General features: G+C 36.0%; 2 protein-coding genes across 12 annotated transcripts; both read right to left on the bottom strand.

Annotated features, from left to right (window-relative positions):
• Positions 1-953: 953 nt before the first annotated feature.
• On the bottom strand, positions 954-8,100 carry prkag3a (protein kinase, AMP-activated, gamma 3a non-catalytic subunit). Of its 11 annotated transcripts, none has more exons than XR_013798136.1 (13): positions 7,743-8,100; positions 7,222-7,255; positions 7,025-7,131; positions 6,807-6,888; positions 6,650-6,708; positions 5,440-5,485; positions 4,911-4,965; positions 4,156-4,282; positions 3,907-4,072; positions 3,777-3,814; positions 3,513-3,659; positions 2,464-2,636; positions 954-1,703 (listed from the first exon to the last, which is right to left on the bottom strand). XR_013798136.1 is itself a non-coding variant. In XM_079616945.1 (13 exons), the coding sequence occupies exons 1-13, from the start codon at positions 7,800-7,802 to the stop codon at positions 1,672-1,674; spliced, it is 1,062 nt and encodes a 353-aa protein (XP_079473071.1). In that variant the 5' UTR covers positions 7,803-7,939; the 3' UTR covers positions 954-1,671. The 11 variants fall into 11 exon arrangements, 6 of the variants coding, with proteins under 6 accessions (XP_079473071.1, XP_079473075.1, XP_079473074.1 ...); XR_013798137.1 differs by having other exon boundaries at positions 5,425-5,485; positions 7,743-7,939; XR_013798138.1 differs by having other exon boundaries at positions 954-1,273; positions 5,425-5,485; positions 7,743-7,939.
• A 1,032-nt stretch (positions 8,101-9,132) lies between these two features.
• Positions 9,133-15,438, bottom strand: cnppd1 (cyclin Pas1/PHO80 domain containing 1). The gene is made up of 8 exons (XM_079615918.1): positions 14,845-15,438; positions 14,341-14,443; positions 13,738-13,819; positions 13,536-13,656; positions 13,286-13,414; positions 13,069-13,130; positions 12,602-12,719; positions 9,133-10,738 (listed from the first exon to the last, which is right to left on the bottom strand). The coding sequence occupies exons 1-8, from the start codon at positions 14,905-14,907 to the stop codon at positions 10,115-10,117; spliced, it is 1,302 nt and encodes a 433-aa protein (XP_079472044.1). The 5' UTR covers positions 14,908-15,438; the 3' UTR covers positions 9,133-10,114.
• Between the last annotated feature and the right edge of the window lie 327 nt (positions 15,439-15,765).

The following is a 15,765-nucleotide window of genomic DNA, read 5'->3' as shown; positions in this document are numbered from 1 at the left end:
TTAGAAATATAATTTTATTTATACAGAGTTTAAAATATAACTATTTCAATGTAATTATATATATATATAATAACGTTAAATCATTTATTTTGTATAAAAAAAATTAAATAATACAATTAAAATATCTCATCATTAATATTAAATACTATTTGATTAAATATTAATTCAATATTTATATTTTAATAAACATTTCAGTAACATTATTCAAATAAAATGGTCATTTATTAATTAAACAAAATGTAACAGATGGTTAGGATTAGCAACAGAAATTATTTTATGGTATACTGTATTCACTTTGTGTCCTTGTTTCATAGGAAAAGGTTAATAATGGGTGACATTTGATGTTCAATGTGATTTATATTATATATAACATGATATGGTATAATAGGATAGAATATAGATGTTAATACCACCATAAATCCCCCCCCAAAAAACAAACTAATTGTTAATTGTCTAATTACAACCATAATCATACACCATGGTATTTACCCCCTACAAAAAAGGCACCATGGTAAGACCATGCTAAAAACCAGACAGATTTTTTAACATATATCATTGTATCCTTAAATCTTTCAGTACAGTCCAAATACCATGTGTATATGAATATGGCAAACATTTATGGCATATATCAAAGTACCATGTTATTACAGTCTTATACCATGACTGTACTACGGTACTGCCTATTACTTTTTGTAGTAATCATGTGGTAATATTGTGGTACAGGATGACTAGCATATTCATGTACCATGATATTTATGATAAATGTGCAAAACCCATAGTAAATTAGTAATACCATGGGATTAATTGCCATAATATTTACATGGTTCTCGAAGAATACCATGGTATTCTGTAATGGTAGTATCTTACAGTGTGTTGCAACAGATGTTTCATATTTCTTATTTCATATTTCTTGTTATTTGTGGAGTGGGCAACCAGACAAAAAAAAAAAAAAAAAGAGCACAAGGAATTGTTTATTTAAAATAAAAAAAAACATGATAATCTGAGTATACATTTCATAACAGCACAAAAAGGCAAACTAGATGATCAATTTGATCAAAATCCCAGGCCTTGTGTGCTCACGATCATACATGAAAACTTAAAGCAGCAATTCTCTTTGTCAGTACTCATCATAAACCATCTCTCAGTTAAATGAGAAATATGTTGTTTAATATATTACACACTCTACATAATCCATCAATGTAATAAATGTATCATGTAAAAAAGAGATTCTTTCTTCATTCTTGCTTGCTCATATTTTATCCTCTTTGAATATCTGAAACAGGATAAGAGAATACACTTACACACAGTAGAATGCTTTTTGAGCTGTATAATACCATAGGTTTCCTTTAAATACTTTGCAGAACAACCACAATATCAGCAGAACAGGGAAGTTTGTTGACATTATACTGTTTCCAAACGCTCTGGTGTTAAATGACCCTGACAAAGAGACCCGGGGTCGCGACCCTGACCTACCAGGGTATTCTCTTCTCAAACATTCACATACTCATACAGCCAACAAAGAGGTCACACACATGCATAAATCATGCAGGGAGGACACTATTCATCAGCATTTTTCTATAATTAGTATTGCATATGGGCGTTTACACTTATTTTCATTCCTTGTGGTTGTGAATACCCAAAAGTAGAGAGAAAATGCATCAACCAAATGTTTTAGGAGTGTCTGCGGTTCATGGGTGCTGGAGCTTCACATAACAGAAGACATAACATGAGGTCATCAGACGATATAATATACAATAATGATTATACAGAGTATATTAATAAAGAAACATAACACTGTGGTGTCATTTGCCAGTACTAGTAAAACATTCGAACACACCAGAATGAATGTGTTTTTCACACTTTTATGCTTAATGCTTATATAATATGTTTTGTAGACAAATATAAATTAGGCATATGTCTAAATTTCTATATGATAGAAATTCCATATAACAACAAAAATATAAATAAATAAAGATTAATAATTAGCATTATTGTTATTATCATTATATATTTATTCAGAAGAATAAATATAATTGTTCGTTATTTCAATTAGTATTTTATTATTATTCAAATAATAACCATTATTACTATTATTAGAAAAAATAAACATTATTATTTGTTATCATTTTTTTATTATAATTATAATAATAATTATTATTATTATATATTTATTTAGAAAAATAAAGATGATTAATTATTTAGATTAATTATTTTTCAAATAAATAAGCTGGAGTGAATAGTGAAGAAAAATCATCAACAGGTGAACCCCATCAATAGTGTGATCAATGCATAATCTGATGCATGTTATATTTTATAGTTTTGATGACTTTACTTTAGATCTAAAATGTAACAAATAGTCCTAATAAAGATTGAGTAGGTGTGTGCAAACTTTTGACTAGTACTGTATGCAGTAGCAATGCATGTGTTGGCAAAGCTAGGCTAGGAAGGCAGAGTAAAGCCTACCTGGATATACTAGTGCTGGTTAGATGAGGGAACAGGAGAAAACATATCCTCTCAGGCTAGGAAAACAGAGCATCAATACCTGCTGGAGATAAGACTATAGCCTGCAGAAGGTCTGAGAGAGAGATTATTCCCCGAACCACGTCATCTCTGTCCACAAGCACCAGCCTATGGACCTGGACAGAGCCAAGATAAATCATCTCAGAGGAAACACACACAATGTAGAAATACATTTCTAAAAAGCGTAATTCTGTATGATTTATAAGCTGTTTTCCTCATGGGACATATCAAAATGTCCACACAGGTCAAAAAATGACTGGTATTACTATCCTTGTGGGAACATTTGGTCCTAATAACGTAGGGAATACCAGGTACGTATACACACAAACTAAAATTAAAACACAAAATAAAAAAATAAAAGTTAGTCGCCATAAAATTTGACACTTAAAATGTATTTTATGGAATATTGCAGTGTTTGTGCACATTACTTAAAAAATAAAATCATATGCCCTTATCATCTTAAAAATATCATCCCCTCCCTCTTGCAGTGATATGTTTACTGGAGTGAGGGCGGGAAAACCTGTCAATCACATGAGATCGACCAATAGCAAACCACAACCTTCCAATCAATTCCCCATGGACAAAATCAAGTCCCGCCCCTGCGCCCTACATTTGTACTTGTTCGAGAAGCCATATACATAACAATAGGGGGAAAAATCGCAACTTCTGTTTCAATTAAATGTTATAAAACAAAATAAAAAAGCATGACACATCTAATTAGGGACAAAACAATAAAATAGCACAACATTTGCAATTAAAAAAACTAAGAAATGTATAAAATAAAGATATATGGAGATATGAGGAGGATTCATTTTATTTTTTATTTCTCATTTCTATATCTATAAAATATCTATAAAGACAATTCACATGAATTCACATTTCTATAAATGTGCCAGTATTAGCCAACCGGCTGATTTGCAACGGTAGTCCTATAGCCAAAGTAAACATCTCAGAAATAATGAGCATCCTCAGTTTAGAAGACACGTCCTTACCTCTGCCTTGACTATTCTGTCAATAACAGTTTCTAAAGTCTCGTCCGGGTAACATTTCATGACTCCTTCCACATAACAGCGCCTCCTCCGCACCGCCTCCTGCATGCTCATGCTCAGGTTATTGTAGGTTTTCTGAGCTGCAAGATTCTGTCAGAAGAAACAGACACAATCGTACAAGATATCGGTAACAAGTTCTCTCAATAATAACCCAGTGCTGCTTTTAATATCGGAAATTAAAAAAAAAAAATGAGAAGAGATTCTCACAATCACATCAAATCTGGAATACAGGGCAACCACTTTGCCTACAAAACAAAACAGAAGGAAGGGAAGTAAATGCATTTTGCCGTGTAACACATTCATTTTTTTAGTTATTTATTGAGTTAAGTGTGTGTACCGTTGTCATCCACCACTGGGAGAGCGGACACACGTCGCTCGACAAACACAGAGAGGGCATCGTACACAGTGGCCGTCTGTGAGACTGTGGCCACTTCTGTGAAAGTCCCTATTCCTGCATCTTTGATTTGCATCTTCAGGAAGCGTGGCTTGGGCACTGCGGCTTCCTAGAGATGAAAAGAAAATCATATTTATACAAAAACCTGCTGATCTGTCATATGATGAGTCAAGTTTTAAATCTTCGTCTTACAAATAAATGAAGGAACTTGAGGATTCTCTTATGGGTCAGTATGTGAAGGACATTTCCAGACTCGGGGTCGATGACCGGCAGCCTGTGGATTTTGTGTTTCAGTAAAGAGTAGACGGCATCAAAGAGGCTGTGTATGGACAGACAAGTGTAGAAATGTATCATATATATTATAAATAGATGCACTACTGTTCAAAAGATTGGGGTCAGTAGGACTTTTTTATAGAAATACTCATTCAGCAGTGATGCATTAAACTGATCGAATGTGAGAGTAAAATGTTGTTCTTTTGACCATTCTATTCATCAAAGAAATGCATAATTAATATTAACAAAAAAATATTCTTGAGCAACAAATCATCATATTAGAATGATTTCTGACACTGAAGACTGGAGTAATGATGCTGAATATACTCAAATAGAAAACACGGTTATACTGTATTTGAAGGTGTCTTTGTTACAATGTAATTATACATTTAAGTACTGAGTAATTTTAAGTACCTTACTATGGGGTTAGGATTAGGGTTTGGTTTAGGGTTAGTTGCATGTAATTATGCATAATTTATAGTTATTACTATAGTAACTACATGTAACGTAACTATGACACTGTAAAATAAAGACATTTTAAACAACAGACCCCAACATTTTGAATGGTAGTGTAAACATGAATATCTATTTTGCATCTTATATAGAAGTTATGATTACAATTATTATGTATAACAATCGTACATGGCACCAGGAACCCTGGCACACTCACATACCTTGCATCAGGCGTGATACTGATGAGATATTGATCGTGATATTGCAGATAGACGTCTACAGAAAGAGAGAGCACATGACAAGAGAAAGAGAAAAACATTGGAAAAAATCAAATGCAAGTCGTTGATCTCAGGTGACACTGCAGTAAATCTGCCCTATAATCACACAACGACAGTCAATGACAGCTGCGGGAGATATATCGAGCCCTGTGGAGATACAGCCAGCCTGATAATGTTTCAATACTAAATATGTCATCCTAACATCTGAAGTAATGCAAAGAATGTTTATTTAAAAAAAGAAAAAGTCCATTTTTGATTTCACTCTTTTCCTCTTCCACTAAGGGAAAGGCTTTTTTTTCTTTTCTTTTTTGATTCAGCACATTTTACATATTAAATACTTTAAAGTCAAACCCATCATCCTTTAAGACAGAATTCATAAGATAAAACTGGTAATGTCCGTCCTTATAGCTATACTAGACAACATCCCAACATCATCTGTGTAGTTCAGATTATTTACTTTGAAATGAATCACCTCTCCATGTCTCAATCTTGTGCTCCTCTAGTTCATAGATCTGAACCTACAAGAGAAAGAAAGCACCTGTAAAAATATATAATATTATACAATGCAATATAAATGTATAATAGACTATATGTAAATATGAAAGGTTACTGTATATATAAAAACAAATCTATGGTTTACTTTGGGGTCAAGATTGTTTACTGTTTTTGAAAGAAGTCTCTTATGCTCACAAAAATACAGTAAAAACAGTAATATCGTGAAATATGTGTACTGTACAATTTAAATAAAAAAATGTTTTTAATATTTTCCTAATGTAATTTTGCAAAGCTGAATTTTCAGCATCATTACTCCAGTCTTCAGTGTCAAATGAACCTTCTGAAATCATTATATATTATGATGCATGATACATTTCTTACTATCAATGTTGAAAACAGTTGTGCTCCTGAAAAAATAAAATAAAATAAAAACCTGAAAAAATATTTTTTTGGTAAATGGACTGCATTTATATAGCGCTTTCACAGACCCAATGGCCACCAAAGCGCTTTACATTTAGCCTCACATTCCCCCATTCATACACCGACGGCGGTGTCAGCCATGTGGAACCTGGGATTGAACCACCAACCTTCCGGTTTGTAGACAATCTACATGAACCACTGAGCCACTGCTTTTTTATTTTAATGCTGAATAAAAGTTTTTTTTTTTTTCAAAATAACTGACCCCAAAATTTTAAACGGTAGCGTATTTAAACATATTTTTTTAAAAATTATTCTCTTTATAACTATTAAATAAGTGAGGGGTATTGAGAAGACAACATATATCTGGAAACGTAGTTAAAGCTGATGAGAAGAAGTCCTGTTCCACATGTACAAACTATGTACTTATTATAGTAACTACAATAACTGGGTTATAACTAGGTACTATTAACCTGAAGTTATTACCTTCTATTACCAGTACTTTCTTTGGTAACTACACTGTTTACTGTTTCATTTTCTTTTTTTACTGGGCTGAGCTGTTACAGAGACTGATTTAAAAATCAAAACCTCAAGATATCAGGTTGAGGAAATCATTAGTATGAAAAAAGACAGAGGCTGAAAACTATTTCCGAGGCATGTTATCAACTAACAAAGAAACAATATCTGTATCATGCAGGATCAATGCGGAAATAAATATGATTCAAACCGTGAAGGACAACACAAGAGAAGAGGCAGGGATCGCAACCCACCATAGGTGACCTGTAATACCGATGAAGAATATTGATAAAATCTGTGATTGTCAGCATACCTGAGAAAATAGCAAGGAGATGAAGTAAGCACAACGAAAGACAACAATTCATGAAGATAAAAATAATACGCACACAGGCTCAGCGGAGTCAGTCTTACCCACAAATCTCTGCAGTTTGTTGTCCCAGAGAGGGGCCGCTCTCAGGCCGTTCGCAACCAAAGCAAAGAAGGCCTTCTTCACCTGTGTCGATATACAATAGATGTGTGTTCACCTCCTCGAAACAAATATTTTGTCTAAATGAATTATTGATGTCAACGAGAATCACATTTTAAATCATGTTAAACGATAACACCCAGGAAATGTACTGCATCCCAACCGGCAGTGTGGTGTCAAAAACGACCAGTTTGCAGCTGGTGGGAATCGCATCATAACAACAGTGTTTCTTCATGAAGTTCATATAAGCTTCTGCATTCGGATCGGGGTCTGGAGGGACATGAAAACACCACATCGCATCTTCATGTTGAAAGTGCTGGATGCAAATTCTCATGATTTATGAAATATGTGTTGCCATACCTGTGCTGTTCATGTAGTCCTCATGGCAAACGTCCTGCCAAAAAACAAACATGTTGACATTACAGTATGTTGACTTTAAAAGAATTATTCGCTCAAAAATTAAATGATGAAAGAATTAATTATGTGCATCATTTGATCAAAACAGTAGCTTTCATTACATTTATAAAAAAAAACTACATATAAATACATCCCTTACAAAAATGGTACAATGATGTAGCCTATCAGAGGGTAGTACATGGTACTTTAATAGTATAGACTCGAATCAAAATTTGTGCATCATTGGGCTTCCAAAACAAGCTGGTTTTGCACAACAAAAACAAGGTAATACACAGTAGCACCATTGTATTTTATGTAAATAACGTAAACATATGGTATTACCATGTTACCACTTGTAAAAACATGATGTTTACGTTGAGCTCAGCTGTCTTGCATTTTTCATTCTCTCAAGCCTTCATTTTACCGCATGCATCAGACGCTGATTTACACTCTTAAGGGAAGGTTTATTACCTGCTGTCGCTTACCTGCGTGTCAGTGTCCATTTGTGCGTGTGCACTACTACAGTCGAGCTCCTGCGTGCACATCTCCGCGTCCTGCGCATGCCCACCGATCCCGCTTCACCAGAGCTATATTAGGATCAACTGAACTGAGGTCGGTTATTTAAGACAGGACGCAGCCTCTAAACGCAGCAGGGCCGATGGACAGACAAAGCGACGACGCTCTGGTGAAAAGAAGAATATCTATTTTAGGATATTGCTGTAGTAGTAGTCCTGTTAAATGTGGCGTAAATATGTCTGGTTTGACACTGACTGACAACACGAAACGAGAACTGCCATGTTGGAGCGCGCGCAGGTTATTCCAAATATAGCGCGTGGCCTGTGTGATATGCGCGCGACCACCCATTCCTTCATGAAGGGTCCAGTCCAAAATTAACTCTTTGCCACACCTGCCAAAAGCCAAACTAAGAAATGTCTTTGATATTGCTAAAATATTTAGTCATTTAACTGGGTTTTAATATAATTTCCGTAAAATAAAAAATACCTTTTGATCCTGTGACAAGTGGGTCAGTCTTTTAAGTAGGGATGCAGGATATCGCCACCATATCGGTATCGGCCGATATGTTCATTTTTAATGTTAACATCATCCCGATAAGAAAATGTGTCCGATATATTAAACCTAAAGTTATTCTCAAAAAATATACAAAATTTTATTTAGATTTATCGGCCATTATAAATCTATTGACTCTATTATTAGTATCAAACTGATTAATAAAGCTGGCTCTGTTGTGGGGACTCAATTGGACATGGTCCAGCAGTGGGCAGAGCAAAGAAAGCTGAGATCAATAACGGGAAATTTCTCACATCCACTCCATCCCCATTATTCATCAACGACTAGTCATATGATATATAGATGAGACTCAATAGACTGTTTATTTTTGTTATGTATTATTTATTTTTTAATTTGTATATTGTAGATCGGTACAGAGTCGGAAGTGACTTATTTGTTAAGTGTGTCATGTGGTGCTGTATCTTTGTGTGTTGAAGCTGCCATGACAATGCAATATCCTGTAAAGGATCAATAAAAGTATCAACAACAACAATACCAGTTATCAGCTTTCAAATATAAATAATTATGGGCAGAAATGTTCATATCGGTGCATCCCTACTTTTAAAGAATGGGAAAACTTCAGTTCCATGTTCTAAATTTAAAAGTATTGATATTTTGTCTATCTATTTATAAATAATGTATAAAATGATAGAAAAAATACAGAAATTAAATCATGCCCCAAAATCTCTGAAGTGAAAAATACAACCGTTTAGTATAAAGCAATATGCATTCTACAAATCCATGCTTAAAACATTTTCTATTGCAAAAATAAATATAAATAACAACAATAAAAATACATACAAAGGATTGAGATTAAGATGTTTTTATTACTTCCATTGTTGCAGCTATATGTTCTTTTATAATTTCTATACAAAATGTACAAAATGGGACAGAAAATATAAGTCATGAAAATAGTCAAATATTTGTCATGAACAAATTATGGTGGATATGTAAGCGATCGCTAAATCAGGTGTTAAATGGTGCATTTTTATGCCCAAGCCCTAATAATATATAATTTACTTTATTACATTTAAAGAACATAAAATAAAGCAAAATCAAACTTATTGACAAAGTCAAGCAATGAACGCCGTTCAGCAATTCCAATATGTTATTACTTTAGGATATCAAAATATTGAGGATTTTTTACAAAAACGGTTGCATTCTATGATGAATGCTTTGTGGATGATGTATGGCATCAACTATCTGAACATTAGAAATCTTAAATCTATCTTAAACTAAATTGTATAACTGGCATTGTAAAACTGATCCCTTTTTGCTTTTCTTCTACCCGTCCTCTCTGAAACCAAGTGAACAAAACCAGGCTTAAATTCAAACAATTTCCCAACTTGAAAATAAAGGCTTTCACAGGAAGAAACTTCATAACAATACAGCCCTCCTCAGCCAAACAAGAGCACGCACTTCCGGCACAAGAGCAGACCCTTTTGTTAACTTATGTAACTACTTACCAATATTCTTGTTTGGGTGCTTGCTTTGGAGGTTTCATGTAACAGCAAAAAAAAAAAGAAAAGACCCGTCCGCCGGAAAAGAAAAGAAAGCCTGTTCATTCATACTGCATTAGCGTGCACTGCATCACACACGTCAATATTCACTGTCGATCAGCATATGCCACTTCTGTAATAAACCTCCCCACTACCCTCTCTCCAACATACTATCCCACCACAACCCGGTTATAACCAACCTATATCACTGGTTCATTTACAACAAGGAAAACCAAGGGAGTTGACTGCGCATGTAAACTTAGCTGGTTTTATTCTGCTATAGGACTCATCTAACCGGGCATTAGAAGAGATGGCAATTTCCCAAATGGCAAAGTTGTGTCTGGGCAACATGGGTGTCTTTGAAATGGTGGCATTGAGCTAACATGGGGGTCTGGAAACATCAGGCCTATGCTAAACTGACCTAACCCAAGCCAATGTGCTGTGAGACGGGCGTACCACGGCGAGGAAAGAGTCGTCGAGCCATTGCGAGCAATTGCGAATTGGGGGAAACCGCCCGCGTGACCGTGACAGATCACTTCAGATACCAAACAGTCTTCTGGCTGGATGTCCAACGAGGGGTTTGAGAAGGAAAAGGTAGAGAGGATGGAGCCCCAGAGGCAGAGCACCATGTTCTGATAGGATGAAGAGGTAGGAACCTGCTGCTCTGGCACGACGGTGGGCCGCGGCTTCAAGCTGTCGTTGGTCAGGACACAGCAATGGAGGTTTGAGGTTGGCCGAGGCATGTCCAGCAAGAGCTCAGGAAGGACTGCTGGTGTCTGAATGGATGTGTGCTTAATCGGGTCCAAGTAAGTGTGGCTGGTATTGGGAAGACGGCTGAGCTGGTGGATGACAGCGGAAGAAGCGATGAGACCGGCCACGCTAGTCAAGTACAGGAGACCCAACATACAGGTAATCTGAAGGAAGACAAAGAACACAATAACAGATTAAAGATCGGGCTGCACAGTTAAACAAGATTAAAGCATAATCGTGATATAGCTTAGTGAGGTTATCACATCACAAAGGATGTGAACAAATATATGCGGTGCAGGTTTTAGAGTGAAGTGTGGCACTGCACTGTGTTCATTCACACGCAAGCAGCTTTCAGTGGCTCGGTATGCAGTAAATGTTGCTCCACAAGTGCTAAGAGTTTGGTTTGCTAATAACGAAAAATTAAACACACACCATCTTTTCAAACTGATAATAATGAGAAGCACTTTAAGGGCTCCCAATGGATTACCACCCAAATTAAAGCTCAATGGTTTAACGTTTGAAATCGAAGAAATTACAGCCATAAATATTAGTATTGTAATTTATTTTATAATTATTTTTAGTATAAAAAATATTTAGTATTCTAATTTTATTTTACAGTGAAATATTACAGTAGTAATATGTATTATTTTGTTTAATTATTTTAGTTTGTTAAAATTGTGATATTATATATTATTATTTTATAGTCACATCGATATATAAATCAAATTTATCATCCAAATTGTGCCGCCCTACAAAACATGCACAGTAAACACTTTAAAAAGCATTTAGCATTTAGTTTATCCTAATTGGATTTTCTTTCTCCTCAAATTAAAGACGATTACGAATATTGTTTCTTAAACCATACAATTCCCCTTTGGCTAAGCCCCGCCCCCTTTAGTTACTGTTGCTACGTCCGTCAACTTCATCTGGGCTCTGGTTTGGTATCAACATGGCTTATGCGGTGACAGCTCTTCCTGCTGAAATTTTATCAAATTTTTATAAAGCAGCAAATAAAGTGTCCGATAGAAGTAGGCAAAAGGGGTTACAATATGCGTTTGAAGGGTATATTCAAGACATACGGTGAAACGCAAGCAACAACAAGGCATCCCAATAGAGGCAAAAGCATAACGGTCACAGTCAAAAAATGAACCACCGCATATCCTACTAATCGAGACGAAGGCTGGGACTAACAATATCAAGGAGCAACACTGTTCTGGCAAAGCTGGGTAGGTCTCTATTCACTTCTATAATCGTTATTACAAAGCAAACGGACCAAGCGAGTATAATGTTGTATTTATTAGCAGCGTGTGCTAGCGTATCAACAATTAGGGTAGAGAACCGAAATCATAAAACAGCATAAAACTGTCTAACTTCACAGTAAGGTGAAAAGCAAAATCTATCTTCGAGCACACAAAAGTGTGCTTGTTGATCCTTGAGGGGTTTCGCTGACTGAGAGGACGTCCACACAGTTTAATCCAAAAACGACACTTGTCAGGATTTGACTTTTGTTTTTTTGGGAAGGGAAAAAAACGGACATCCCCCTCCAACCTCTCTGGGAAACGCGTATCTGTGTTACAAATGCCCCAGGCACAACGTTTAACCATATTTTTGATAAAACTACGACGGTAATAGCCTGCCGAGACCAAAAATATGAGATGCCTGTGTTAAAGTCAATGGAGCGCTGTGAAAAAGCGTCGGACCCTCTGTGGGAGCTCGTTCTTGGCTGCGCTGTGATTGGTCAATCTACATTCTAGGGTGTGGCTTAGCCAAAGGCGAATTGCTTTAGTGTGAGGAACAGACCAAAATGTAAGCTGGTATTTGCTCAAAACCTTCTCTTGACCCAATGTTAAATATCTCTGATGTGTCTTGATGTGCCAAATTTGAATCAAATGAGATTTGCGTGCAAATATGGGGAAGATTTTCAGGAAATAGCACAAGCCTTTAGATGACTGCACAGTGCACATATTATATGAGCTACTTTTTTGGTGCATTTATGAGCTCATACGCGTTTAGCTATGATTGTTCACCTTGGTAAAGTGCTGGTAGATAGCAGATAGGGCTTCCCTCCAATTGGTTTGCTCCAACAGGACGCAGAGATCCGTGTAGGTGAACCAGCCTCGCTTCATTCCTTGCCGCTCCGCAATGCTGCAGGGACAAAGCACATTCAAATATCTGATCTTTTAACATTGGAACTCATAATAACAAAATGAGCACATGACTCAGGCAGAACTTAAATGTACTGCTACAAACTTCAAAGCACTCGGACAAACAGATTAGACTAAAAAGGGCAACTGCTTTAAGCCCAAGGGAGCCACTGCCCAGTTTCAAAAGATTTAAAAGCTATTAAAACAGGTCATGCCATCAAAAATCTCTGGTCTGTGATCTTTTGAAAAGAACAAAAATGCTGTGACCCCGTAAAGGCCAGTAGGGGTGTTCACTCAAAGCGTACAAGGATAATATTAGATGTTCGACACGTAAGTGCGTGCTAACCAACCTGGTTTCCACCTTACTGAGGATTTTAAAGAAGTCACTGGGCTCGGTGAAGAGGTTCCAGTCCTGTAAATGTGAAAGATCTGGTTTCAAATCAATTTCACTAGATAAAATCACAACCAGCAATGAAACTTAGCCTTAAAAATTCATACTCAACATAAAAGGACAAAACAAATCAAACTATTTTAAATGGCTGTAGTTCTTTGGAAGGTCACGCTTACGATCGCATTGAGGAAGTTCATCTCTAGATTGTTGACAGTCTGAACATCCAGTTTGGCCGCAGTACCCCACTCATCATTGAAAACCTCCTCATCTTCTCCTTCATCATACAAATATTTACTGGCAACCATCTGGAGACGACAGGAGAAATTAAGAGAAAAAAAGATTATCATCACCACCAGCATCATTGAAATTGACCAGAATAGCAAACCAGAAAAAATAAAGCTACAACAAATGCTTGTATGTGCATACCATGGATATCAAAAAGAGGTCTGAGGATGAGATCTGTTGCAGGTATTCTGGGTTTCTGTGTCGCAGTCTTTCAATGTATATCAAGGCCAACATCATAGCACAAGGAGATATACATGCTTCCCTGTAACACAAAAAAAGGGTTTGATATTGATCCAGTGAATATTTAACATACAGAGCATGTATTGTAATGAGGTAATCCTACCTGGCCACATGTGCAGCGTATTTCTTGTGAAGTTTCCTTATGGGACTTGGGGCAGATTTCTGGAGCAGTTCCACAGCAATATCTAGAGGAAATACAATTATTATGAGTTAAGTGTATACTCGATCTAGTAGTAATCATGTATAGAATATGTATGTTAAAAAATATCCAAACATGGCCTAATCTAGGATTGCAATGATATACAAACTTTGCTTGACCCCAATCAATTCCATGGAAAGACCAAGTAATAATAGGAGTAAAATGTTCCCCTGTATTTCATTTTAAATACAATTCTTAGAATTGTAAAGAGAAGTAGGCATATAAATTATTAAGTCATAACAAAATATATGTAATTATTAAAAGAATAATTTTCTTATAGTTAATTAAAATCACTTAAATATTTAAACATAATGCACATAATTGTAAACAAATCTAAATTTATTTAATTTAAAATTAGATACAAATTATGTAACTTCAAAATGTTTCAAGAAATATTCCACGTGAACACAGGAGACAAAAAAAGCAGTTAGGTGAAGAAGACAGTTGTACAAAAAAGCAACAACAGTGCAAACAACTAGTTTGCACTAGTTTTACTAGTTAACTCACCTGTCATGGGACAAGATAAAGCATCCAACGGGCTGTCAGAATCAAGACCATAATACAGTCGTTTCCTCACTCTCTCTGACCAATGCTCATGTCTAGGCAGGAACTGGTCAGGATGACAGAATACACAACATGTTTAAATGTCAGATAGTCGTCTTAGTTATCTTAAAAGAGGTATATTATATGACTACGTAACATCAGTAAAGCAATAACATAAGTACTGGTATGCGTGTTTCTTCACACCTAAACATTGGGCCTAGGATAAAGCCTCGAACTAGACTAGCTAACACTTACAGCAAAAAGTTACTGTCTTACAAACTGAAATGAAGGAGACATGTGCTGTGTTTACGAGTAATCATTTTCTTTCAGTCTAATATGCCAGGCTTTAATGAATGAAGACACAAGTTACAAAAAATACACAAGTTCTTGTATCAGTCAGTTTCGCGTGAGTTTCTCGGTCACCCGCCAAAGCAGCGCAACCGGAAGAAAAACATCCAAGATACTGACCGTAAACTCTTGAAAGTCAGAAAAGGTGAACGTCCGCTCATCAAATAAATCGCCAAAATCCATTTTGGGCCTCCAACGTTCATTTAAAGGGGCTGAAAACACAGAAAGGCCGAAGAAAGGCGTCGTGGAGGCGCCCTCTTTCTACCGTGACAGATACGTTGCAACGGATTCAGAATCACAGTTACGCAAGTCAATGCGCTCAGCTGTGTAGAAATACAGAAAGGAGCGTAAACAGCAGTTAGTGTGGTTCTGACAGGGGCGGGACTTTTAGTGGACAGAAGTTGGGTCAAACATATTTATGGTGTCTAATCTGTCTGGTACAGTGAATATTTTTGTTTGAAATTGTATTCAAAGGCTATTAACGTTCCTCAGCGTTATCTATCTCGAAACACCGCTGTTGTAAATGGACCAATCACAGTCGTTTATGATTATTCGTTAAGGAATAAAAAAAAAAAAATTGTAACTGTTATTTCAGATTGCGAGTGCAAATTTCATTTATATGTCAAGTAATTCACATTCGGGAGTAATATTTAAATATGTCTTATTCAATGTGCAAATAGATTTGAGTGGAGTATTTCGTCGTTTTGCCCGTACAGCGCCCACTAGAGGAAATAAGTATTTGTGTGTGTGTGTGCGCGTGTGTGTTACTTTTCCAATATTTTTTCTAGATCGGTATGACAGTTTACCGGTCCTATTTTTGCAAAAGCTTCATGAAGTTCTTCATTCTTCGCATCCAATGTTCGCCTCACATTAGTCAATCGTCCAATCACGTAAGGTTAATACTCACGAGCCATAAAGTTTTCAGAAAATCATACACCGGTCACGGTGATATGGATCATAACTGGCACTGTTGTGGTTACATTTCTGTAGGGTGCTCTTTTTTGATCCAAATAAATAACTTTTTATTACACATTTCTTTAC

The sequence above is a fragment of the Phoxinus phoxinus genome (assembly GCF_949152265.1).
Source record: "Phoxinus phoxinus genome assembly, chromosome: 6".
Classification (NCBI taxonomy): domain Eukaryota; kingdom Metazoa; phylum Chordata; class Actinopteri; order Cypriniformes; family Leuciscidae; genus Phoxinus; species Phoxinus phoxinus.
This window is presented reverse-complemented; position numbering and strand designations above follow the sequence as displayed.

What these genes read in the sequence shown, in the direction of transcription:
- prkag3a (XM_079616945.1), bottom strand. Translation starts at nt 7,802, where the DNA reads ATGTGCACGCAGGAGCTCGACTGTAGTAGTGCACACGCACAAATGGAC. An exon ending in GGTATTACAGGTCACCTATG is followed by an intron (nt 5,486 to 6,649) that starts GTGGGTTGCGAT and finishes TTTCTCTTGTAG; the next exon opens with GTTCAGATCTATGAACTAGA. An exon ending in CCCAGTGGTGGATGACAACG is followed by an intron (nt 3,815 to 3,906) that starts GTACACACACTT and finishes TTTGTTTTGTAG; the next exon opens with GCAAAGTGGTTGCCCTGTAT.
- cnppd1 (XM_079615918.1), bottom strand. Translation starts at nt 14,907, where the DNA reads ATGGATTTTGGCGATTTATTTGATGAGCGGACGTTCACCTTTTCTGAC. An exon ending in TGAACTTCCTCAATGCGATC is followed by an intron (nt 13,131 to 13,285) that starts GTAAGCGTGACC and finishes TCACATTTACAG; the next exon opens with GACTGGAACCTCTTCACCGA. An exon ending in TCTACCAGCACTTTACCAAG is followed by an intron (nt 10,739 to 12,601) that starts GTGAACAATCAT and finishes GTCTTCCTTCAG; the next exon opens with ATTACCTGTATGTTGGGTCT.